The sequence below is a fragment of the Phyllostomus hastatus genome, unplaced genomic scaffold (assembly GCF_019186645.2).
Source record: "Phyllostomus hastatus isolate PE091 unplaced genomic scaffold, TTU_PhHast_1.1 phas_contig_196, whole genome shotgun sequence".
Taxonomy (NCBI): domain Eukaryota; kingdom Metazoa; phylum Chordata; class Mammalia; order Chiroptera; family Phyllostomidae; genus Phyllostomus; species Phyllostomus hastatus.
Window position 1 is genome coordinate 12,348,326 of NW_025333709.1, and position 26,605 is coordinate 12,374,930.

At 42.5% G+C, this 26,605-nt stretch overlaps 1 protein-coding gene across 1 annotated transcript in view; it reads left to right on the forward strand.

The window, feature by feature from the left end:
* LOC123815851 (cytosolic beta-glucosidase-like) overlaps nucleotides 1-26,605 on the forward strand; it is a 104,447-nt gene that overhangs the window by 29,090 nt on the left and 48,752 nt on the right. The window contains exons 2-3 of the mRNA XM_045834543.1: nucleotides 15,740-16,539; nucleotides 17,290-17,413. Of these exons, the coding sequence (XP_045690499.1) occupies nucleotides 15,740-16,539; nucleotides 17,290-17,413 (924 nt within the window). The remainder of the gene's footprint in view (nucleotides 1-15,739; nucleotides 16,540-17,289; nucleotides 17,414-26,605) is intronic.

Below are 26,605 nucleotides of genomic sequence, written 5' to 3' on the forward strand. Positions count from 1 at the left end.
AAAATGTATTATGGAGCAGGCTTGCAGGCGATGAATTCTTTGAGCTTTCGTATGTCTGAAGAAGTCTTTAGCTTTTATATTTGAAACATACTTTTACTGGATTTAAATTCTAGTTGGGCAGATTTTTTTCTTTTATTATGTTAAAGATGTTACACCACTGTTTCCTAGCTTGCATTATTTTTTGACAATGGATCTACTGTATTTTTATCTTTGTTCCCCTACATTCGTTTCCTCTGGTGGCTTGTGAGATTCTTCTCTTTCTCACTGGTTTTGAGCAATTTGACCTTCGTTATGTGCTTTGGCATACTTTTTTTTTCCTTTGTTTTGTGCTAGGGGCTCAGTGATTTTGAATTTTTGGGTTTATAGTATTTATCACATTTAAAACAATTTCAGCCATTATTTCTTGAACTATTTTTCCGTGTCCTTTTCTTCTCCTTGGGAGAGTCTGATTACGTATTTATTAAGCTGACTGAAGGTACCTCACTGGTCCTCTATTTATATATATATTGAATCTTTTTGTTTCATTTTCAAGAGTTTCTACTGCTGTGCTTTCAAGTGCACCATTCTTTTCTTCTGCAATGTTTAGCCTACTATGAAGTCCACCTAGTACATCTTTTATCTCAGGTATTGTGGTTGTTATCTCTTGTAGTTTAATTTAGATCTTTTATTTTTTAAAAAATCTTCCATGTCTCTGCTTACTTTTGTACCTATGTTTATGAGTGACACTTGCTTTTTGGAGGGCGGGGTAGGGCCCTTTTCTTGGTTTTGGAATCAAGGGCATTCTAGCCACATAAAATGAGTTGAGAAATTTTTCTTTTTCCTTTTTGGACTAGTTGTAAGAGTTCTATTAAACATGTTTAATAGAACAAATTTAGAACCAATTGGCATAGCATTTTTTTATGGAACATTTTAACTGGTGGTTAAATAGTTTAAAAGATCTTTCAAGTTTTTTTTTTAACTTTTTCTTGAGTTTATCTTGATGTTTTAATTTTCTAGAATTTGTGATTTCCATGTAACTTTCAACATTTGTTTATATAAAGTTTTAAAAACAATACACTCATTTATCAGTATAATTGTTGTAGTTTAGCTGTTTCCCTTTGCATTACTAATACTTTATTTTTTTCTCTCATTTAAAAATTTTATTTTTGCAGCAATTTTTCCTATTTTGTTAGACTTTTCTAAAAACAACCATTTGCTTCTGATAACCCTCTCTCTCCTGCTGTGCCTTCTCTTTTATTATTCCTGATCTCACCCTACTCTTTTCTCCTGTCTGTGTCATTCTGTTTCCTCCTCCCCTTCCTCTTCCTCTTTCCTCTTCTTCACGCCTCCTTTTCTTCCTCCTCCTTTTCTCTTTCTTTTTTCAACTTTTAGTGACATACTTGGCTCGCTAACTCCAAGGCTTGCTTCTGTTCTAATAAATACATTAAAGCTTTCTCTCTAAGGATCTTAAACTAGACGCCACAATGCTTTAATATTTCATTTTTGTTAATTTAATACTTTCTGGTGACCACTCTTACACCTTCTTTAACCCTTAAGTTATTCAAATGTACCTTTCCAGACATCTGAGCTTTGGAGTTTCTGATGTTCTTTCAATATTCAGTTCTAATCTAATTTATTAGATTGTCATATGCATTTCTCCAACCTTTTAAACTTACGGAGTCTTTATTTGTAGATCGATTTGTGCTCAACTTTCATAACGGTTTTGTCTGCTTGAAACGGATGGAGTGTGTTCTTCAGCTGCCGTGTTCACTATTGTGCAGTGTCATTTATATCAATTAGCTCGAGCTTGTTAATATCTGCCACCCTTACTCTCTCTTTTCTCAGTTACCGAGAGAGGTCTTTTTGTATCAAGGTTATTCTCGCTGCATAAAACAAGTTGAGGAATTCTTCCTTTTTCATTTTCTGGAATAATTTGTGGAATAGTCAAGTTGTTAAATGTTTGGTAAAGCTCACATTAATGAAAGCCTCCCATTGGGAGGTGGGTTTGTCGATGCCCCTTTCGGGTTGTGTCGCGTATTTTGAAGCCAGATTCCAGGTGCACACGCACTTGAAACAGCGCTGTCATTATGTACATCACCCTCATTACTGCTTTCCTCCTTGAAGTCCTTTGCTTTTTGGGGAGGAGTGCAGGGGCATCTTTTGTCCATATTTTGACTTTCAATTGTCTATATTCTTATGTCTTAGGTGAATTGGTAAACAACATGTCACTGAATTAAAAAAAAATCTAGTCTGACCACATTTCTCTTATATCTGGGAATTTTAGTCCAGTGACTTGTATTGTTGTAAGTGATAACTGATGCCTTCTCCTAATATCTTTGTTTATGTGTGTATTTTTCTTACCATGTATGTTTATTTTTTTTTCTGATTTTCTTGTTCTCTTTTTGACCTACTTAGTTTTTCCCATCTGGCGTAATGGTGAAGAGTGTGGGCTCTGGAAATCAAATGTCATTAGTCACCTAATTTTATCATTCCCAGGCATGTTGCTATATATTTACCACACGTGCATAGGTTCAAAGCTATGTGGGCTGTCTTACATACTTTTAAATATACCAAACATAGTCAATGTATAGTATATTTATTTTCTTTTTGATTGCAGACTGAAGTCTATTATCTTAGAGCAATTTTAGGTTTGCAGAAACACTGAGAAGAAAGTACGGAGTCACCAGAGAACCCCTTCCCCGTTTGCCCGCTGTTAACATGTCCCATTAGTGAGCGATGTGTGTTGTGATTGATGAAGGAATATTGATACATTATTAACCTAACTTCACATTCGTGGTTTTGACAAATGTATTATGGCACGTATCCCTCCCAACAGTACCATAGGGAACAGTTTCATTGCCCTAAAAACTTCTCTACTTCACTTATTCATCTCTGTGTATATTCTTTGAGTCTTGATTTTTGTTGTTGTTGTTGTCATTTTTTAACATTATACTTTTGAGGGCATCTTAGCATACTCGGGCTGCTGTGCTGAAAGACCACAGCCTGGGTGGCTTAGATACAACAGACATGTATTGCTCACAGCCCTACAGGCTGGAAGTTCCAGATCAGAGAGCCAGCATGGCTGGGGGAGGGCCTCTGTTCCCAGACAGGCTTAGGGAGCATAGTAGGACCTCTTCTGTAAAAGCTGCCATGCGCTCTGTGAGGGCCCTACCTCCAGACCTATGCCTCCCGGGGACCTACCTCCTAATCCTGTCGCATTGGGCATTAGGACTTCAACACACAGGGATTAGGGGGTGCAAACCTGCAGACCATAGCAGAGGGTCATCTGTCCCCTGATTCGTGCATTTTCACTGCTGATGAGTGTGTCCTCTCGTTGGTACCCCTCAAATTAAAACCTGTCCTACTGTGGATAGGATATACGTTGTGTCCAGGGTTTTGCCGTTACAGACTTTTCTGCCTCATGCCATCTCTTTGTGAACATACGTGAGTGTGTGTGCAGGGTACGCACCTTATAGTAGAATTAGGGGGTCTTGAAAATTTAAAAATGAATCCTTTATACCTTTAAATGGGTTCTAGCAACCTCTTTAAACAAAATTTCTATATGAACAGATATTCCAAATCTAACATTATTTTTACTTTTTGCTCCCCTAATGTGCAACATTCTCTTGCTTCTGAGCTTAACTATCACATCCTAACTATTTTTTCTCTGTTCTCCCGATTCCCACCTCCAAGCAGTTCACCTTGATGATTCAACTTTGCCTTTACGTTTTAGTCTAGAAGTCACTCCTGCAAGAGACTTTGGACTGGGGCTCACATCTGGGTAAACGCCACTCCCTGGTTATCTTGCAAAGGCCTTTGGGTTGGCTGTCTCACCATTGCCCACAGCTCAATTCCCAAAAGACCGGAAGCACATCAGAGTCCCCGTCCCCCTCCGCCCACCACCGATGTCCCCTGTACTCAGCATAGTGCCTGACACATCACATTGCGTGAATGGCTGAATGAAGGGTACCAATGCTATGTCAGCAATGGTGGGAACCGGCACCTTACCCACCAATAGGGGACCTGGCCATCACAGGCTCTATTGTTACATAACAGGAGAGCGGACTTCAAGTGGACAGGGCCAATGATAAGAACTCGGGACTCAGTCATGCACATCGAAAACAAGGCGTGTCAGTCACGGCCAGGAGAAATGTTCACGAGGCGATGTTTTCCCCTCAGACACTGTAAGCCAGAGTGTGCCTCTGTTGACCAGCCGAGAGAGAGATCCTCAGATAATGAACCATGAAATCCTGCTATGCAGCAGCGCTGTGTAATAATTTTTCATTTGCCACCAGTCAGCTTCGGGGATCAAGGGCAGCAAAACACATAACCCGCTCATGCATGTTATTTTAAAGGCATATTTTAAAGTTATAAATATGGTACATTGAGTTAATGAGGTATTTTCTTTGGGCGACAAATATTTACATTCCACGTGGGCCTCTTGGTGTCAAGAGGGTAGCTGCTTGGTTTTCTTCCTTTTCTCAGGAGGCTGGGATGCAGATGGGAAAGGCCCCAGTGTCTGGGACACATTCAGCCATTAGGGAGGAGAGAGAGTTTTCAAGAACCAGACTGGTGATGTAGCTTGTGGCAGCTACACTCTGTGGGAGGAAGATTTGAAATGTATCAAACAGCTTGGACTGACTCATTACTGCTTCTCTCTTTCCTGGTCACGTCTGTTACCTGATGGGGCGACAGGTTTCATCAACCAGAAAGGCAAGTGTTTCTTAAAAATAGAAGGTTGCAGCTCTAATTCAAGGTTATTGCAGCAGCCTGGCATAATTAATCCAGTGTGCTATTCTGCAGTGGAGCTTTGAAAGTGCAAGTGTTTTGGAGTGATTCTGGGATACACTGTTTGAAATGGGCTTGCATTAGCTTTCTCGGCAATATTCTTTTTCCCCTTAACTGCAGATCTCTGTTGGGAGGGAGGACATCGATGGGCAGGGAGAGGGTTGGAATAAATGTTTTATGTATGGTATTGTTTGAGTGTTAACCCGAAGGTGAATTTTCAAAAGTTGTGTATAAATTATCTTCAGTCGTGTTACACTGGGATGAGATAGGGAAAGCCCTGGAGAACTCGAGGTGATTCCAAGCATCTCAATAGGAGCTGAATTAATGGTGCTAATTGACTGGCACTAGGGAATCTGGAGTCCACTTACTTGGGGTTAAGTGACAGCTGTGTGACTCCTTATCTATGTAAGCACCTCTTGGTGCCTCGGTTTCCCTACAAGTACAGAGGGATACTGTAAATAGTCCCTATTTTAGAGAGTTGTTGGAGGGTTAAATAAAATAATCTTTGTGGTCTTTACATTTGCTGGTATACCATAAAATCATTCAATAACTGTTAGCTATTATTTGTATTATGCCTTGTGATTCAAAAGATTACACCCAATTTGAAAGACTGTTATTGATGAGGCATTTCACATACATTTTCTAAGAGGCAGAATTATCACATTTTACAGAGGTGCATGTCCAAATCCACATATTCTGTGAATGGTGGGTCCAGAAGTTAAATCCAAGGTCTGACTGCCTCTTCCACACAACGAGGGTGGCCAGTGATGAGCTCAGGAGGACCACGGTTGACCTGCCACCCATTCTTGTCAGTAAAGTCGGGTGGCATCAGAGTCATGCCCAGTCGTTCCATGTTGTCTGTGGCTGTTTTCCCACCACAGTGACAGAATTGACCTCCAGCTGGGGCTGAGACCTACAGGCTACAGAACCTAAAATATTTATGAGCTGTTTCTCTACAGGGAAGTTTTGTGACCCCTGTACTGCAACATAATGGCTTCTTAATAAAGAACCTTTATGGCCACTTTGTCTTGGCAGAGATCTTACGCTGTTCCCAGAGGTGGGACTAGGTGAGGCCAGGGAGGTGCCTGGGTCACTCATTCAGGCTCAGGGGATCAGACGTGCAAGACGGGCCCTTGCAGGAACCCGAGGGAAGGCGCCTGCTTGCCTCAGCACACACCCAGCCTGAAGAGCCTTCATGAATACTAAGGGCTTCTCTCTGAGTAAGTGACCTGACTTCATACATATTAAGAACAACACAAAATAACCAGTTCTAGATAGACACATGCGCTGGCAAGGCTCATGTAATGTCAGGTGGGATCTCTACCTTGTGACGTGGAGCCACGACTCACAGACTCACCCTTTGCCTCCAGCCGATGGGAATGACACAAGATTAGCAGGTTCACTGCTTGATTCTAAAGACCTTAGTTAGCCCTGTGACTAACTGCTGTTGGTCAGATGTCTGCTTTCTTGACATCACTGGCCAGTGTTATTGATTGTGAACAGAAGTTAATTTGCTGTTTAGTTTTTATTTTTAGATTTTATTTATTTGTTTGTTTGTTTGCTTTAGAGAGGGAGGGGAGGGAGAAAGAGAGAGAGAGAGAGAGAAAGAAACATCAATGTGCGGTTGTTGGGGGCCGTGGCCTGCAACCCAGGCATGTGCCCTGACTGGGAATTGAACCTGCAACACTTTGGTTCGCAGCCTGAGCTCAATCCACTGAGCTACGCCAGCCAGGGCTGCTATTCAGTTTTAAAATGAACTCATACTTTCCTACCTTCCCGGCCCATCATCTGTACCCTCTCTCCCCTCTGGTACCACCGTACCCCCAAGGACTGAACACTAAGAGAATATTTTCTTTGCTTTCTCCATCTGTTTGGTTGCTAAATATGATCCATTCTGCTCATGCTTCTTTAACTTCTCTGCTCCTGGCCATCTTCTCTGCCCCTGCCCTAGTTTAGGTGTTTACCCTTCTCATCAAGGGCTTTTTGATATACCCTTGATAAGTCTATTTGCAGTCAAACCTCGGATCTCAAATGTCTCCCATCTCCAACAATTCAGTTCTTGAATTGTTCATGGAAAAAAAAAATGTCTCGGTTGTCGAACAAAACTCCGACTCCTGAGCTGACAACCCTTTCATACTGATGCAGTGGAATCTCGGTTCTCAAACTTAATTTGTTCAACTTGCAATTGAAGAGATACAAAAAGAGGGAAGGGAGGGTATTCCTACTTCACTGATCAAGGAAATGCTTGGGAGATGGGGAGAAATGCGAAGTTTTATTGAGAAATATCACCCTGACACAGAAGTAGCAAACCGTGCAATAAACTTGTTCAATGACAATGCGGTGTTTCACTTCAGGCAAGTGTTAAAACGCAGGCAAAAACAAACATCACTGGATAGGTTCTCAGTGAGGCAGAGGCCCAGGGAGCCTGAAGCAAGTACTCGTGGAGCAGAGAGACAGAAGAGAGAAGGACCCCCCGGAGAGCAGCTACCTGACCTTCTAAAGGAAGGGGCTGCCCTTCCGCACAGTAGCATCTCTCCATCCTTCTAGCCCTGCTCCCCCTCCTCCCCGTATTCAGCCATCGGCAGCTCAGCATTAAAGGTTCGTTTTAGTGTGGACGTAAACGTTCATTTTTGACTGTACATTTTATTTCCTTTCTGTTAAATTTTCATTTACATTTCATGTCCTTTTTGTTTTTAAAGGGTTTATTCATAGATTAAACAGTACAGCAGACATGTACTGTGTGTAAGAAAAGTTAAAACAGGGAATCATGTGAGGGGTCTGGAACAGATTTATCTAATCCATGTCATTTCCAATAGGAAAAATTGATTTTTTTCCCAACAAATCGCTTCTCAAACAGCCTTCCGGAATGAATTAAGTTCGAGAACCGAGGGTCCACTGGACTTTTATTCTCTTTCTTTGTCTTTTAATTCTGTATACAACATGCTACCACAGCAATTTTCCTAAAGTCATCTGGCTTATATCATTTATGTCATTGCTACTAAAAACAAACAATCTGAAAAAAAACATTGAGTCACCCCAAGCCTCAGTGCACAGTGTGCACTCCTTTGTATACCAGAATGTTATGTGAAGGCATAACTCACCTCTGACTGCTTACAAGCTGAAATCCCCCCCATGCGTATGACCCATGCAATTCCCTGAGCACACAACCCACCACCTGTTCAACGTACTACGTGAGTTTCCACCTCTGTCAGAATGTCCTTACCCTCTTCCTTTGGCCTGGAACGGCTTTTCCTGAACTCCCAGCGATACCCTATGGATGTCTACCCTCCTGTGAAAACGTAGCACAAATGTTTCCTCTTTTAAAAGATCTTCCCCTATTCCAAGACAGAAGAGATCTTGTTCTCTATTTTCATAGCACTTTGTAAAACTCTTAGGGAGTTTCTCACGTCCTTCCCCCATAGTGTTATTGTAGTCCCTGTTAGGGACTACATGAGTTGCACACATGAGTTGAATTCCATTCAACAAACCTGTATTGTGTTTCTCTGTCAAGTGTGCTGTGTCCTCACAACATAGATGTGAGACAGTCTCTCCAAGGGCTTATGGTATCATGGGAGGTAATTCTGCCTCGTTCACCCCTGTGAGCCGGTCCAGTGCCTTGCAGGCAGGAATGCAGGAAACATTTACTGCATGTAATTCAATTAGGTCAATGGCAATCACAAAATCCAGTCTAGGAATGGTTGCCTTTTATTGAGCGTGTACCATGAGCAACTCATGGTGCTCATATTGGACATGGTTTTGTAGCTTTAATTTCCCCAATAGCCCCATGAATGAGGGGGCTCTCTAAACAGAGGCTGTCACTGGGGGTAGGTCTGGGCATACGTTTGCTAAGATGACAGGTTTTGATGGGGCTGATTTAGCCCACGTCTGTCTGATGTCAGAAACCTAGAATCTGCTAGTCAGGACCCATTTCCAACTTCACCAAATGACTTGTATCCTTTGTGAGGCTGTTTTTCTGTCGGTAGAATGAAGTGGAAAACGATCCTTCACTACAACTCTGTCCGCTGTTCTAGCCCATGATTCCAAGAGTTTGACTTTTCACTGAACTTACATGTGGTTGGTAAAAAACAGAAAAAAATTACAGACAGAATAAAAACATAACTTACCAGCTCATAACATAAGCCCATAATTCCTTATCTGACATTCTAAAACCCAAAAGCCTCCAAATACTGAATCCTTTTTAGCGAGTTTAGTTTTAAAACTAATTTGGCAGCAAACACTGACCTGGAATTGATGTGGAAGGTTTTTATCACCTCCGTTTCTTCTGCTCAATGATATTTACCGTATATTTTAATGCGGGAATAGTAAGGGACACTGACTCAGATACCACAAGGCATGGTGGACTTAATATATGGTGTTTCCTTTCTAAAATCCAAACATTTTGAACACACCGGCCACCCAGATTTTCAGATAAAGGACTGGGGACCTGAACCAGTGTCAACAGACCAAGCTATTTAAAATGCACTGAAGGTGTCCAGGAGTTCACAGAACACGCTACCACTCAGCAGGCCAAGGGCAGGAAGCAGACGAGCTGCAGGGGGCGCTGGTGGGCGGGATGGAGTCACAGGGGCCCCTGAACAATGTGGGGAAAACACTCACGCAGATCTCACGTGGGGGTCATGTGCCCCCAGCCCTGAGCTTTTTCTGTCCGCCCAGCTTTTGTAAAACCATAGCTGATTAATATCGCAGACTTTTCCATGAACGCGAGGACACTGGGGGTCTTTCCAGGAGGCTGACTCTCAATAAGCAGTTGCTCATGCTTGTGCAGTGATCTGTGGAAGCCATTGGAACTGTTTTAACTCAGAAAGGCCATCATTTGGGTTTTTTTTTTTCTGTTTAAATATTTCCTCAAAGAGCATGTAAAGAATTGGTAATCCCTTGTCACTGTTCCTTCCAAGGAACCTCTGTTGTGTGTGTGTTTGTCTTTCTGTGCGAAAGCTTGATGGGAAGGTATTTGGAAACTTATAAAATCCTGTGTTCCCAAATTGGAAACGTATTTTACAAAATGGAATTGTTACACAGTCTTTCTCTTTCAAATGTCAAGTTTTCAAGGTTTAACAAGGAGAGGGTGAGCTGGCAACTGAAATCACGTATTTCTGTGTTCTCAAGTGCTCAGATACCTTTCCATATCTGCCACAGATTCACGTTGCAGGTGATGAGTAGGAGACCCAGGCACTGGAAATGAAAGAAGAAGGAATGCTTGTGTAGAATTTCTTGTCCACTTTAAGGTTTAAAATACGAGCACACTTGGCAGGAATGTTGACGAAATAAATGAACAACACAAATCTTATTAATCTCTTACTCTGTGTTGGGCAGTGTAGCAGCCCCCCTCCCAAAGTTTATCCACTTCCTAATTCTTAGAAACTGTGAATATATTACTATCTTATCTGGTAGAAGGGACTTTATAGACATGATGGAGTAAAAGAATCTTGTGATGGGAAGATCATCCCAGATTACCTGGGTAGTTCCAGTGTGATCACGTGATCATCCTTACAAGAGGATGAAGGGAAGAGAGAGGAGATCCAGGGACTGAAGCCCAGCCTAGGAAGGAGAGAAGATGTGCCGGTCCTGGCTTTGCAGAGGGAGGAAGGGGCCCCTAGAGGCTGGCAAAGGCAAAGTGCGTGAATTCTCTGGGAAAGCCTCCAGAAGGGACGCAGCCCTGGTGACATCCTGCTTTGAGCAATGTGAGAACCGGTTTGGGTATCTGATGTGCGGGCATGTGAGATAAAGCATTCTCGTTGTTTTAGATGCTGAGTTTGTGCTGCCCTGTTACAGCAGCAGCAGCAGCAGCAGCAGCAGCAGCAGCAGCAGCAGCAGGGAACGAGTACAGGCAGCGTGCCGAGGGGACCTAGGGCAGTGGAAGACATCGGTGGGCTGAGTCCAGAGAGGGGCGGGCTTACAGAATCATATGTCTGACCCATGACAGCCTCTCTGTCACAGTTAATTCTACACTTGTACATTTGTAGTTTGCCTAGGAGGATTCCAGTTCAGTTATTTTCTACACCGAGACGTCATTTTTGCAAGTTCCAGCCACATTGTTTTCCTAGGAAATGTCCCCAATTTCTTTGTTCTACACAATCCTGTTGCACTCCTGGCCACGCCTGACTGTAGGAGGGAAAAGGCTTCTTTGGGACTTTTCATTTGTGTAACTTCATTGAAAAAGAGCATCTTGCCCTGTTGCTTTGTTGTCTCAGGGATGTTTGGAATTAAGGAGCCAAGAGGCGGAGCTGATTGGTGGTTGGCCTTGGCAGATGGGGTGGCCATTTCGAGGCCACAGCCAATTGGAGGCACAGAGAAAGCTGGTTCTGGGAGAAAGGCATGCAGCAGGTGTGTTGAGAAAAGCTGGGGCAGGAGAGACCGGAATTTCCTTAGACACAAAGATTTTCTCAGCTTCTAGCTTCCAATCCCTTGAGTTCGGCTTGTAATCATTCTCTGTTACTGGGTGTATGATTTCTCTAGGTCATTTCAAAGAATGCTCACGGCATCCCATACCGACCAGATACCGGTCCCTACTACACCTTTATATTTGGTTTAAATTGAGTGTTTTTTTAATACCCAAAAGACCTTCAACTCAAATATACTTCATATTTTCAAAGATCAAACAAAAAGAAATAGTTTTCATTGAAACAAAGAACCTGGTAGTAACAATGTAAGAAGGCTATGAAGGTTTTCATTACTTAAAATGATCAATCCTCTACTAATATCCAGGTGCAGAACAAGGTCCGAGTGACAGCTGAAGTTTCAAGATCCCTAGAGTGGTAACAGATGATCATTTGAAAGCACACATTTATGCAGAGAACTGCTCCAGTCTGGTCAGGCTGAAGGACCCTCTGATGATTTTTCCTCTTTGATACTTCCTACACTCACGGGGTGGCACTATTCATATTCCTCTTTTGCAGACGAAGAAACGTGGCTATAGAGGGGCCATGTGTTTTGTCCATGATCTTTTGACCGAACTGTCTGACTCTGGAGCTCTGCTCTTAAAAACCTTACTCCACTGCATCATGGGAAAGTTTCACCACAACACCAAATACACGGTGCAACCCAGAAATACAACGCTTCATCCCAGGATGTTAAATATTAACTGTGCAATGCTTTGTTGCCCTGACATGCCAATAAATGAGAAAAAACTGACTTAATTTTTTTATCTTCAATTCAGTTGAAGATTATCATGTTGTTTGAATGACAATGATTGCCATCATGAATGGTTGTGCTATATCTAATGATGCCTACAGAAGATAAATCATCGATTCCTCCAAAAAAAAAAAAGAAAAGAAAAAAAAAACTGATGTTATGAGTCAGCTCTAAAGCGTGTGATTACGAAGGCTGGTGAAGGAGCGTCACAACAGTCCCGGTTCTGAAACATGAGCAAACGGGAGAAATGGAGGGTTGTGCGAACACCCAGGCTGTGCAGTAAGACAACTTGGGTTTCCATGTTGGCTCTCTAAGTCTAGTTCTAATTCTCTCTGAATCCCAGTTTTCTCGTATGTTGATTGAGGATAAAAATACCCACCTCTTGGGCTTAAGTATGAATGCAATAAACGAAAGCTGATATTTTAATATGCAGAGCCAGTGGAAGGAATTGGCCATGTGAACCTTAACACATACCAATTCCAAAATGACTCCACTATACCATCTATGAATGTGCCATTTTACAAATGAGGATCTGGGGGTTCACAGAGGTCCAGAGACAGCATGGTGGGGTGCTCTTCCACTGAGAGAGGAAAGAAAAATTTTATAAATTTTGGTGACTGCATTAGTTTTCCATTGATGCTGGAACAGATTACTATAAGCTTGGCTCTTTACAACACAAACCTTAGACCCCTGTCGGTCGAAAGTCTGACCCAGGTCTGGCCAAGGTGGCTACAGAGCTGCATTTCTTTCTGAAGGATCTGGGGGAGAGCCAGTTTCTCTGCTCATGCAGGTTGTTAGGAGGATTCAGTTTCTTGTGGTCACAGGACTGAAGTCTTCACTTGCTGAATGGCTGTCAGCCGAGGACCATTTTCAGAACTGGAGGCCACCTACATTTCTCGGTTCACGGCTCCCGCCCTCCATCCTCAAAGTCAGCAATGATGGGTTGAGCCCTCCCCAGCCTGTCATCCCTCCCGTGTCTTCTGCTGTTACACCTCTCTGACCCACTCTTCTGCCATCCACTTCCACGTCTAATGATTCGTGTGGCTAGATTGCGGCCAACTGAACAAACTGGAGAAATCATCCCATCTCAAGGTCCTCAACCTCACTCATTTGCAAAGTCCCTTTTGCTGTGTAAAGTAACCTACCCACATGTTCCCTGGGTTAGGGCATGGGCATCTTTGGGGGCAGAGGGCATATTCTGTCTACCAAGTGAGTAATAGCATTCGAGTGGGTCTTCCAAGTATGGACTTGTTACCCGTGATTTATATTATGGTCCAGTTGGCAAGGTAAGTGAACCGTTGTTAAAAATACCCACTTTGATAGACAGACAGGCCGACAACACATGACTTCGCATAATTTGGCTTCTGTTTACCCTGCTTACCTCTCACCATTCTTATTCTTCCTCGCTGAGCTGTAATGCTCTCCTTATACCAAACTGTTAGTTCCCAGAAAAACCCACAGTATTTCAGGGGAATAAAACTGCAGATGCACAATAGCCCAGGCGTATATGATGATAGAACTTGTACCCACCTAAGAAGCCCGGGCAGGTGAATGAGATCCTCTGTGGCAGTCACCCCAGAAAGTCAGAACTGGCTCTGCAACTGCCAGTCTTCTCTGTTTGTAGGCCCCCCGTCCCCAGCTTTCAACTGAGGACCAAGCAGAGAAAGCCAGATATGCCCCCCAAACTGAGATGCCCCACTTCTGCCCTGTGCCAACAACCTCCAGTCAGCACGTGCGTGAAGGTCCCCTCTGCCCCTCTCCCCTGACAGCCTTTGAGTGTCTGCCGAGTGATGACGGCTGATTCCCTCACTAGAGCAAGCTCTGCTCACCTTGGGTGTATTGTTTTTCTTTTTCCTTTCCACACCTTCTTTGGTCTTTTGACATTTGCTTTCCCCTTTTCCCTTCCTAGATCACTCTTTCTCCTTGCCTTGTGTGGGTCCTTTGCATTTATCTTTTGAGTGTCAGCTTAGATGTCATGAATAACAACAATAACAGTTAACAATGATTGTGAGAATGATAGCTACCTTATACTAAACCCTTATCTTATGCCAAAAAGTGTGCTAAGAAGGTTCAATTTTTCAACTCATTAAACTTTCATAGTAATTATTCAAGTGGGTTTCTATTATTGTTTACATTTTACAGAAAAGGAAAGATAATTCAGAAAGATAAGGTCACTGGCCCAAGGCCACTGAGAGAGAGCTGAAGAGCCGGCATGGCATTGATGTAGCTTGGCATCATTGTTCACTTTTGCAATGGTCATGATACATTGCTTTCAGAATAAATTTCAAATGCCCTCGGTTTGGGATGGGTATTCTCTATCAAAGTCTTAAATAGCATTCTGTACTTCATCTTTACTAATAATACTCTGTTGTAATGGTTCATGAATTTATTGAGTCCCCACTAAATTTTAAGCTCCCCGGGGATGAGAGTAGTGTTTATTTTAAATATGTTTGGAAATCCAGCATACAGTAGCTTTTCTATAAATGTGCATTTAAGAAATGAATAAGTGAATGATTGACTAAAGGGGACACATAAAAAGTCTGGATTCTCAGGTTTTTTAAAATTGGAGGATAGTAAGTTAAAAAAGGGGAAAGGGACCCTATTTCTATGCAAACTTTGAATGTAACACAATGGCAAAATGAAATTATAATTGTTATTCAGGAAAAAAAACTCTCAAAAGAGAGCACAGCTTATCTCTTTTAAGCTTAGATTGCCTCTATACTCATAGACTGAAATGACACAAAGTAGTCCTGTCTGGAAAGCTCAGTTGGTTAGAGTGCCATCCCAATACACCAAGGGTGCAAGTTCAATCCCTGTCAGGACACATACAGGAATCAACCAATACATCCATAAATGAGGGGGACAACAAGTCAATGTTTCCTTCTCTTTTTCTCTCTCAAAGCAATAAAAAAAAAATAAGAGCACACAAAATACTAACATCAGCCTCTCCTCAGAAAGTCTCTTCCAAGTTGAGTCGTCATTAATTTGGACCCAACATCTGCTAGGCACTGGTTCCTGAGGGAGAGCATCTCTAACTTAGTAACATTCTTCTGAACTCCGCTGTGATCCTGACCACTGTCTCCCCACCCCCATGCATCGCTGGGGAATCAGCTGAGAGCCAGAGCCAGGGGCGGTCTGTGTTCCCAAGGACAATGTCAGAATCTCAGAGCAGACTCCCCAACCTGGCGTTCCTTAGTGTCCTCGCTGCCCCGTATCCCACACTCTGGGGCACATGCCGAGCTCTTGGTGTTGCTCAGTGTGTCTTTTCCCCTAGACCTTTGAGACTGATGGTTCTGCAGAAGCACTAAGGCAGTTACCTGGTTCCTTTCTTTTACCTTATATTTGATACCATTGAAATTTGTTCATTCACTCAACAAATGTTTATTGAGTATCTACTAAATTTCTGGTACTGTGCCAGGATTTGGAAACTCCTGAGGTAAAATAGATAAACAAAGTTTTCACTATTATGGGGTTTGTATTCTAGTGCAGTCAATAGGCAAGTCCTGCATACAAACAAATAAATAAGTTGACCTCAGTGTGTAGCAATAACACCAAGTTATGTGATAGCAGTGTGCCCAAATGCACCCCTTTCTCCCACAGACACATCACCCATCGCTCTCCCACTCCCAGATCTGCCAGTCTTCCTTGGAATTCTTTTATATTTCCTCTCAGCCTTTGATCATACGTAGGAAGTATTAAACCTTATTTTGAACGAATTTTATTTAGGAAATTATTCCCAGCCTTCTCCTCTTAAAAGTTATTGTCAACATACTAAAAGTAACTTTTCTTCTTATATAGCTTCGTTTTTTTTTTTTCCTAGGAATTGACTACTACAACAAGATCATCGACAATTTGTTAGCAAACCGGGTCACGCCCATCGTGGTGCTCTACCACTTCGACTTGCCTCAGGCCTTAGAAGACCGAGGAGGTTGGTTGGCAGAGGCAACCACTGAATCCTTTGATGAATATGCCCGCTTTTGCTTCAGTACGTTTGGGGACTGCGTCAAGCAGTGGATCACCATCAATGAGCCTAATATGTTTGTCCTCATGGCATACGAGTTAGGTACGTTTCCTCCCGGGGTGCCTCACCCAGGAACTGCAGGCTATCAGGCAGCGCATTCTTTGATTAAGGCCCACGCGAGAGCCTGGCGCAGCTATGACTCCTTATTCCGCAAAGAGCAGAAGGGCACGGTGTCCCTCGCATTGTTTGCTGGCTGGGTGGAACCAGCTGACGCCAACTCGGTGTCTGATCAGGAAGCCGCTGAAAGAGCCTTGGCATTCCACTTGGATTTCTTTGCTAAACCCATATTTGTTGATGGTAATTATCCAGAAGTTGTCAAGACCCAGGTTGCCTCCATGAGCCAAAAGCAAGGCTACCCATCATCGAGGCTTCCACAGTTTACAGAAGAAGAGAAGAGGATGATCAAAGGCACGGTTGATTTCTTTGCTGTGCAGTATTATTCCAGTCTCCTCGTCAAGCACCAGGAGAACCATAAAGGAGAACTGGGTATTCTTCAGGATGCAGAGATTGAAATTTTTCCAGATCCGTGTTGGATAAGTTTGGATTGGGTCTATGTGGTACCATGGGGAATCTGTAGTACCATATTGAAATACATTAAGGTAAATGCACATTTGTGTCCCTGTACACCCAAATATGTGAGGATGGGAAGATAGGCCTAGATACATGTGTATATGGACTGGAAAGAAAGAGTGATTTTAGGCAATAGCATATGCAATATTGTTGGCCCAGGAAGAGAAGATTAAGATATAAATCGGTGAGGGGTAACTAGCTGAGAAAAGGCTTCAGAAACCATGGTCAAAGTTAGGACTCACTTTTAAAATATACTTAAAAAAAATAAAGTCAGCCATGGCCATAGGAAAAAGCTTGGATATATTTTTCAGGCTGGTGTCAGGACTGTGATTATTAAAAGGCGTATTAAGGTGGAAATAGCTGGGTCCTTTTGGAGTCTGTGTTGTGCTGGGTGGTATGCAGGTAGCTGAAATTAAAATGTCAAGTTAGTAGTTTTCAGGACCCCTTCTGGGGGGAGGATAGAGAGTGTAGCTGCTGGGGGCACAAAAGGGTTAAGGAGCAGTGACAACCAGCAGATGCTGAGGGAAGAAAGATATTTCTGTCTTCCCATTAGAAGAGGAGTCATTTGACTCTTTCATGCACATTTGCACAGTTTTGCTTTTCCATTGTTAGTCATAAAAGATCAGTGCGTGGAAAATTAAGTTAATAGGGTCAGTGCAATTTGATGAAAACTAGTTTGGGGCTGTAGCTTAGAGAAGATAGAGGATAATGCACCTGATTTTATGAGCCATTTTTTTTTTACATCTGTTTGGAATAAAACTTTTGCTCTCTTGTTCCAGGATACGTATAATAACCCTGTAATTTACATCACTGAGAATGGGTTTCCCCAGGGTGACCCCGCGCCTCTTGATGACACTCAGCGCTGGGAGTATTTCAGACAGACGTTTCAGGAACTGTTCAAAGGTACCATTTGGAATGATGAAAGATCAATTGTGCAAACTTATGTGCCTATTTGCATTCAGCAAAGACCAATGATTTTGAAAGCTGAAATTCATGCAAATCAGAAGAAAGCCATGTAATTAAGAAAGAGGAGGAAAAGTATTTAGGAAAGAGTAGGGTGAGGTTTTTGGCCTAGCTTCAACCTCCTAAAATTTAATCAAGTAAAAAGCGACTGTCTTCAGCATTTTGTGACTCCTGGGTGAAGGTGACATGAATAGGAGGAGTGGTGGCTATTGAGAGAGAACATTAGTTATTGCACAAAGATTAGCACTGATCAACTACAGCATGCTTATTTGCATATTTTAATATCCTAACCACCAAGAAAGGAATTGATAGAATTTTTAAAGGACAAAAATTAAGCATTTGTGTAATATGTTTTAAGTGGTGTGAGTCTTCAATCAATGTATGTTTCATTTAAGCTGTAACCAAGCAGCCCCGTTGGGACCTTTTCCTTTTGTCCTATGGATTTTGTAAAATTTATTTCAAGACCATGTTATTATTCTGGTAACTTCTTTCCCTCCTGGAATTCTTTTCATGTTTGAGAGCAAATGTGGAGTAATCTTTAACTGTTAACATAGATTTCTAAATCAGTGAATTCCTCCCTTTTAACTGCCACTTGGGACACTATTGCTTTATCAGTTTAATTTCTCCTCCTATAGAGGAATCATGTCATAACAATGAAATGCAATGCAAGATGAGACTTTCAATGTCTTTTTTTAAAACATGATAGGCACACTTTTTCTCCTCATTTTATTTGAAAAGTCCTGAAACTTAAGAAAAATATTTATTTATTTATCTATTTATTTATTTATTTTTATTTTTAGACAGAGGGGAGGGAGGGAGAAAGAGAGGAAGAGAAACAGAAATGTGTGGTTGCTTCTAGAGCGGCCCCTATAGGGACCTGGCTCACAGCCCAGGCATGTGCCCTGACTGGCAATTGAACCAGTGACCCTTTGGTTCGAAGTCTGGCACTCAATCCACTGAGCTATACCAGCCAGGGTGAAACTATTTTCTGAAAAACGAATTAGTAATATACTGAGATCAGCCAGAAGGCATTCTGGGAAGCAGCACAAGTGATTTCTTTCTAAAACTTAAAATATGTTGACTTGACCCCTTATTGAGGTCTGGAGTTTATGGTCAGAGTACAGTTGGGTCCCTACAATTTAATCCAAGCATAATGATCCCTTTGTCTTCCTTGCACAGAAAACATTCTTCCTCTGGGTGGGAATTCCCGTTCTGATAAGAAGGGGAAGTATCTTGTTTTGTGCTTCTTTCACTTCTCCCTGTGAATGGGCCTATGCATACTTAATCCGCTGATGCTCCCACATCCTCTCTGAGAGACAAGTAGTCTAGGAATGACCACACAGATTTAGGAGGCTGCGGGGATCACAAATGACTTGGCAAAATTGTTCAGTGTATTTTGGGGAAAAAGGGAAAAACAGGAATTGTCTTTTTTCACCTCCAACTTGGAGCAATGGTTAGTGATAACCATATAAGATCATTCAGTTGCTCTTTGAAATAGTTTCCAGTACTGTATATGGTCCTTTAGACCTTTAACGATAACATTTCAGTGGTGGGCTCCCAAAATTAAAGCAACTAAAGACCAAAAAGTAATTGAAGGCAAGAGTAGAAAAGTGAGAAGATTTCAGTTTCAGAAAAGTGAAAAGGGACAGGAGAAAGAGGAGAAGGTAAGGAAATAAAATCCTATATTAAAACTTGTTGATTTTCTATTGTCTTTAAATTGATGGAGAAAGTACTAGGTACCTAAAACATAAATGGTTCACAGCATCTATGTTCTCTTCTGATTTTTAACATTAGATGTTCTATATTCATTATAATTAGCACATAATACTGTACTTATTTTGTTTTTTAAAATACCACCTTTCAAAATGTGCAGAAATCTATATATTGGCCAAAAAAACCCCATAAAAACCCATACATATGTGTGGCTATTCTGGACTAGGTGCAGTGATAACTATTTCTCATATATTGTTGCAATTGACACCAATTATTTCATCTGTGGTGAAACTCTTTTCTAGTAACTAATCTTCTTTCTTCTACAAAACACCCACCTCTCCCTATCCTCAGGCTTACCATAGAGGCAGCATGTAAGTAGAATAAAATACTGTGCCTTCTCTACAGATAATTGATTGGTTTACACGTAGGCACATGACATGAGCTGGGCCAATCCCAGTGCTTCCCTGGGATTCAGAACTTGGACCAGTTTGTCTCTTAGCCTGGGTTGAGGGACATTGGTGGCTGTGTTCTGCCATGTCAGCTTAAGCCAGGGGTGTCAAACTCATTTTCACTGGAGGCCACATCAGCCGTGCAGTTGCCTTCAAAGGGCTGAATGGAATTTTAGGACTGTATACATGGAACTACTTCTTAACTAGGGGCAAGGAGCTCGGCTCTGCTGCTGGGTAGAAACAAGGTGCCAGGCCGGATAAAACAAGGTGGAGGGCCGGATTTGTCCCTCGGGCCTTGTGTTTGCCACCTGGGGTTAAGCAGTGGGAAGGACCACCGCAGGTGCCTCCGGGGAAGCAGCAACAGGAAATGGAGAGAGATTCTGGATGACACGTGGGCCTCTAGTTCTAGTGTTTCTCAGACCCAACTGTGTGTGTGTTTCTGAGAGACATTACTTTTAATTAAGTGCTCTTTCTACTTTGCCTGATTCTGACTGGGTTTCTATCATTTGGAGCAAAGAGAGTCTTCACTGAGACCATTTCATTTTGTTTTCAAAGCGGTAACATGATGTCACTGCTCCTACTTTACAGAGGAGAAAACTGAGTTATGAAAAGGCTAAGTCATTTGTTCAAGGTCACAAAATCACTAAGTCATATCTGCTGGAACAAGGCAGAGAATGTGGGTATTATTACTACCACTACTGCTACTACTGCTACTACCTCTACTGTTCAGGTGTTTGATAAGGTCTGTGAGTCCAGGGCTTTCTGACTCAGAGCACTTGCTTGTTCCATCCCACAGAACCTTTTCCTCACCTTTGGTACTCTGGGCTGACATAGATTCTTTGGTTTTTGGTTGTTTCTTATTTATTTTTTTTATTGTTTAGAGAAAGAGAGACAGACAGAGAGAGAAAAAAACCATCAATTTGTTGTCTGACTTATTTACACTTTCATTGGTTGATTCTTGCATGTGCCCTGGCTAGGGATCGGACCCATGACCTTGATGTATTGGGGCAATACTCTAACCAACCAAGCTACCAGCCAGGGCTTATGTAGATTCTTTGAAAGTGCTTCATGCTGCCTCTGCAAGGGCCGCCAGGTCCTATGACCTCGGACAATGCTCAGACATCTCCCATCCTGCCTGTTGTCAGAGGAGTAGCGTTGTACTTACTAGTGGAATTCCTGAGATTCCTCCAAGGTAGCACTGATAATCTTGGTTGCACAGTACTTTCCCAGTAAAAAAAAAAAAACAACACCACAAGCAATTAAAAATAATATGCCAAGGAAGACATTTTCGAGAAGCGCTGCAGGTGAGAACCCGCCAGAACAGGGGAGCTGCGAACAATCCCCTCTGACATCACGCATACAGACAGGCACATAACAACACTGCATTGGGATGGATGGCGTCTGCTCAGAGGTCTTGCTGATCCTCCCAGGTAAAATCCCACAGCATTAATCGGGGAGAAACTAGTAGGCTAATGTTGTTGTCTCCTTTTGGGTAAAGAAAAAAAAAAACAGGAACGTGTCATTTCAGGGGGGAAAAAAGAAATCAGCTGATGTCTTTTTAATTGTTGCATTATTCAAATGCCTTTAAATTGGTTGTGTTTTAATTAATGTAGGTATAGATAAGAGTAAAGCAACACAGTGCAGACACCAAAACCTTGAAATAACATATGACTAGGGTTTCACTCCAGTTCTGCTGAATATTCAATGAGGGGCATGTGGCAAATTGCTCAGCCTCCCAAACTGTTGCTTAGTGCATCTACAAAAGTGGGATTACCACTTCCCTAGCACGGCAGTCATGAAGATTTCATTTAGTGAGCTATTGTGTCGCCTCCTGCTAGCAATGGCCTGGCACATAGTGGGCCCTCCACCAATGGTAATAATTATTATTTTTATAAAATGTGTACTCTTAAGAATATACTTATCACCTCAACTTCTATATACATTGTTGTTTTAAAAATGTCATGTCAAGACTTTCTTTAATCTTTCTCCCACCCCCAAGTCCCTAAGGTATAGCAGAATATAATTCCTCATGTCAGCCTGTTTCTCTTCACTTTTTTCTGGGGAAGCTCGAATAAGTGTTGTAACATTGACGGTTGAATACGGTGGAGGAGAAAGCAGCAACGCCTCCCTTCATTCATTATTTCCCTCAGAGAGGCTGCCGGATTAGGTGAAAAATCAAATCATTGGTAGCAGAAACCACTGTCAAGCAACTGGGTAGCCGGATCGCTCTGCCACCTAAATTTTTGTAGGTGTTCAGGGGGCAGCGATCTTCAAAGAATTCAACTTTGCTCACATCACAGGACTCTCTGTTCTGCCCATAGAAGGTACAGCAGGCCTTGCTGCTGCAGAGCCAGCAGGCACGATTAAGTTCGTGTGTACACACACGCCAGTGGATACCTCGATAATCTGAATGTTTGTAGAGAGGCGAGTAGTGTGGGAAGGTTATTCCCAAGGGGCAATTCTCCAATCACGGCCGAATTCTCCCCAAAGGGCATTCGAGCCCGTGTTCAGCCTGTTTCTCAGACCTCCCCTGCATGCACCTGCCTTTCACTTGGCCCGTGATCTCTCCTCATCCCAGAGTGCCCCGGTCTTTGCCGTCCGCCTGGCCCAACCCTCTTGTTTGGAGCATAGGAACTTGCTTCAGGTCACACAAGACATGGGTTGGAACCTGATTCTACCTCTACCAAGCTCAATCATTTAGGGAAAATGGTTAGACAACGCTTCAGCCACCTGATCTTTAAATTGGGGTAAGAAGAACATACCACTCTTTTTCTTTATATTCTAAAGAGTGGTAAAAATAAATAAAATAATGCTTATAGTGCCTAAATGTAGAATCTGGTACATGAGGAAGGATTTTGGAAATGATGGGTAATTTGGGGGGAGGGGCCCTGCACACCCTCCCACAGCTGGGGCGGGGTCTTTCTCCTAAGAATGTCTTCAGTCCTGGGCGTGAGTGCTGTCAGGTGGTAGATGTCCTACTTACGTTTGTTGAATTTGGTTGTGTCTACCAGAGAAGACTCCGTTCATGGATAATGAGAAATAAATGACTAAGAGATGGGGAACTGTTTTTTATTTCCCTAAAGAAACACAGCCCACATAGGGGGCAGGAAAAGAAAAAGCACCTTCTGGAAAGTTTCTGAGCGAGCCCAACTTTCCAGGCAGATCCATGCCTGAGTTAGCACAGCGGTAGATGATTGCAGAGAAGGTTTGTTAATGACCAGCTTTCGGCTTTTAATGACAAAACCCCTCAGCAAGATGTCATCAAAGTTATTGAAGACTTCACTGAGAGTGTTGAAGCTGATGCATTGCAACAAGGTGGTTATAAATCTTGCAGCTCGGGTATACCACCAGGACAAGATGCTGAGCACAGACTCACCCTGCTGTTGCCTGTCAGCATTCTCCTCCCCTTTCCGCTTCCCCTGCCCCTGGAGAGCGGGTAAAGGAGAAACACATCCATTCCCCGCATGGCGCGGAACTGGCAGCCACCTGCCTAGGTCAATTTCGTATCACAGAGGCCCATTTAACTGGACAAAATGTGTTAAGCACCTGTGTTTTTCTAAATGTGCACTTAAAAATTCTAAGAATTAAGGGAAGATCTCAAAGGTTAATACATTGACCTTTTAGAAAAACTAACCGATTAAAAATCCATTGGAAGCTCAGAAAAGAGACCCAAGTACCTGAATATTGATGCCCGCTCTGTACTAACTGTTTCATGGCTTCTCAAATTGTCAGCTTAGACTCCGTGAAGCAGCAGTTCATGCCACAGCTGGAGGATGGCTCACTGCTTAGGGTACTGGAGGAGGGGGATGGTGGAGTCCCTCGGCACTGGTGCCCCTGGCTGGACTGGATGGCAGCCACCAAAGAGGAGTCGATGTCAGAGCAGAGAAGGAAGAAGGAGATTCAAAGGCTATGCCCGACAATTATTAGTGTGTGCTAGTTTACAGACTTGTGGAATTTGAAGTTATGGAGAAAACAATGTCCAATATATTTGTGTTTCACCAACCTACATACTCACACTACACGGCCATCAGACAGCCAGAGATTACAGAGTTCACCTTGGATGGACATGCCAGATGCCCCTCCCTGAATCCCTCTCCTTTACTTCCCTGCCGCAGCTAGTTACCTCTGCCTTCCGTTGCCCCTATTATGAAGCGTGGTGGGGCGAAAGGTCTGCAGGGCTTGGAGCGTGGCACCGGGGACTCAGTCCATGCGCTCTAGGGGTGTGCCTTTGGGGAGTTATCATTAGGGCTCCCGGAGGGTCAACTTCCTCACCTGTTCAACAGGACTGATGCTGACGGCTATCCTGCCTGACTCGGAGTTGGTTGTGAAAATGTAAGCTAATTTACGTCTGTGTGTGCTCCGCACACCTTAAAATGTTAAATAGTATTTTCCTATTTGATCTATTTACTTTGCACGTTCCGTATTCTCTCTCTGGCCAAAATACACGATCTGGACCTCAGCGCTGTCCTGAAGGGACGGAATTGGTGCTCATTGTTCTTGCACCATCTGCAGTTCCGCAGTTCTCAGATTCTGTATCCTTTTCTGCACAGTTCTCAACCGCTCTAACGGTGCGACCAGTTTAGGGGTCTTAGGGGACATGTGCTATGACCAGGTGACTGGTGCAGGCCTTGTCAAAGCTCGTAAGCACACACACACGTGTGTGTCATCGTTGAGCTACTTCTTCCAGGCGCGGCTCACGTATTGCTATGATCAGGGACACACACCGTTTAGCAGGCGCACCCTCTTAGAGACGTAGGACCTGGTGCCTCGCTTTCCTGGGAACAGGTGTCGTGGGGTTGTCATGGGAGACCAGCTGTGTCTCAGGTCAGAGACCCTGCCCCTGTGCTTTCTGACTGGAAGCTGTTCTTCACCTCCACTTTCTGCAGCACTCTCATATAGACGCGGTGCCCCTCCGGACCGGCATTCCCTGGGGCTTCCTGCTCCTCCAACCCCAATTTCTCCGAGGGGAGAATTACTCAAGGTCCCCCACCATCCCAAGCCCAGTGAATTGTATGATTACTATAAAGTCTCTTTTGGGAAAAAAAAAAAGAATTCAGACCATTCCAACTATACCCTCCATTTTTAATGACAATCTGTCTAGTAGTTTTTGTGCGATGTAGCGGCGAACAGAAGCTCAGTTTTATTTTTATAACTTAAAAGAAAACTGTAAAATAATTGAAGTATAATTTATCAGAAGAAAATCTACTTTTCCAATCTGAAGGGTAGACTCAATGGAATTTTGTTAAAAAATGGAAAAAAGGGGAAAAATTTGATAATGACTTTTTAAATTAAATATACTTGACATATAACATTGTGTAAGTTTAAGGTATACATGTTTATTTGATGCATTTCTGTATTGCAACATGATTATCACTCCGTGAGCACCTCTATTATATTACAAGGTTATCATATCTTTTTTGTTGTCAGAACAATTAAGATCTTAGTCTCTTAGCAACTTTGAAGTTTATAATACAAAATTGTTGACTACATCACTATGGTGTATGTTAGCTCTCCAGCAATTATTGATTGACTAGTTCCCAGTTTGTACCCTTAAATAACATGGCCCCAATCCCCCCACCCCAGCCTCTGGGCACCATCATTCGGCTCTCTGTTTCTACAGCTTTGGTTTTTTCCAGATTCTTCATATAAGTGATATCATGCAGTGTTTGCTTTTCTCTGCCTGACTTAATTCACTTAGCCTGATGACCAAAATGTCCATCTGTACTGTTGAAAATGGCAGGATATCCCTTTTCCTTCTAGCAGAATAATATTCCATTGTGTGTATGGATATATATTATATATATATATCATACTTTAGGATTATGGATATATATATATCATACTTTAGGACTATGGACACACACACACACACACACACACACACGTATACCATACTTTAGGACTATAAGATTCACCAGACCATAAGATACACCTAGGCTTTAGAGGAGGAAAATAGGCAAGAAATTTTTGAAGCAAAAAATGTGGTAAAATATTTAATAACCTGTGACCCCACTCCCCCCCCACAGTGAACCAGGTAAGCTACATTCAGACTATAAGATGCACCCCCATTTCCTCCCAAATTTGGAGGGGTGCATCCTATAGTCTGAAATATGGTGTATGTGTGCATATACACACACATGTAACAACTTCTTTATTCATTCGTTGATTGATACTTAGATTGTTTTCATTATCTTGGTTATTGTAAATAATGCAATAAATATAGTAGTGCCTATATGTCTTAGTTATTATCAAGGTCAGTGTTGGCAAGATGCAGAGAAAGGGAACCCTCATGCACTATTGGTAGGAATGTAAATAGCCTCAGCCACTATGGAAAAAGTATCAAGGATCTTCAAAACATGAAAACTAAAACTAGCATCTGATCCAACAATTCCACTTCTGGGCATATATTCAAAGGAAATGAAAATAGGAGTTTGAACAGATCATGATGTTTTTAAACCTGTTCCAGGAGAGAGCAACACTGGAACATTCAGGTGATGGGAGGACTATAGGAACTGAGAGAAGGTGAACTTATAAGGTTGTACCCATGGTACAACCTAGGTGAAGAGGTCCTCAAGCATCTGCCTACATTAGCTCTTATTTCCTGATGTCCAAAACAACCTGAAAAGGACGACCTGTCCTCTTAGTTATCTTGAGAATTAAAAAAGCACTGTCTGGGAAGGAGGCTAACGGAATTTGTCTCAGTGTGATGATCAGCAGGGGTTGCCTGGAAAACTGCGTTAGGAAGGATTCCATTGGGCAGCTGTGGAGTCGTGGAGAGAACAGGGAGAAGTGGATGGTCAGGTGTTAACCATTCCTTTTCAGGAGACTTAACATGAGTTTTCCAAAGCTTGGGGAAGGATATTTTCCATTATAAATTAATACACCGACATGGTGTTTTGCAAATTGACGGCTTGCACATTCATCAGTGAGGATTAGCTTTGATTGCACAAAAAAAAATGTTTTTGGAGTT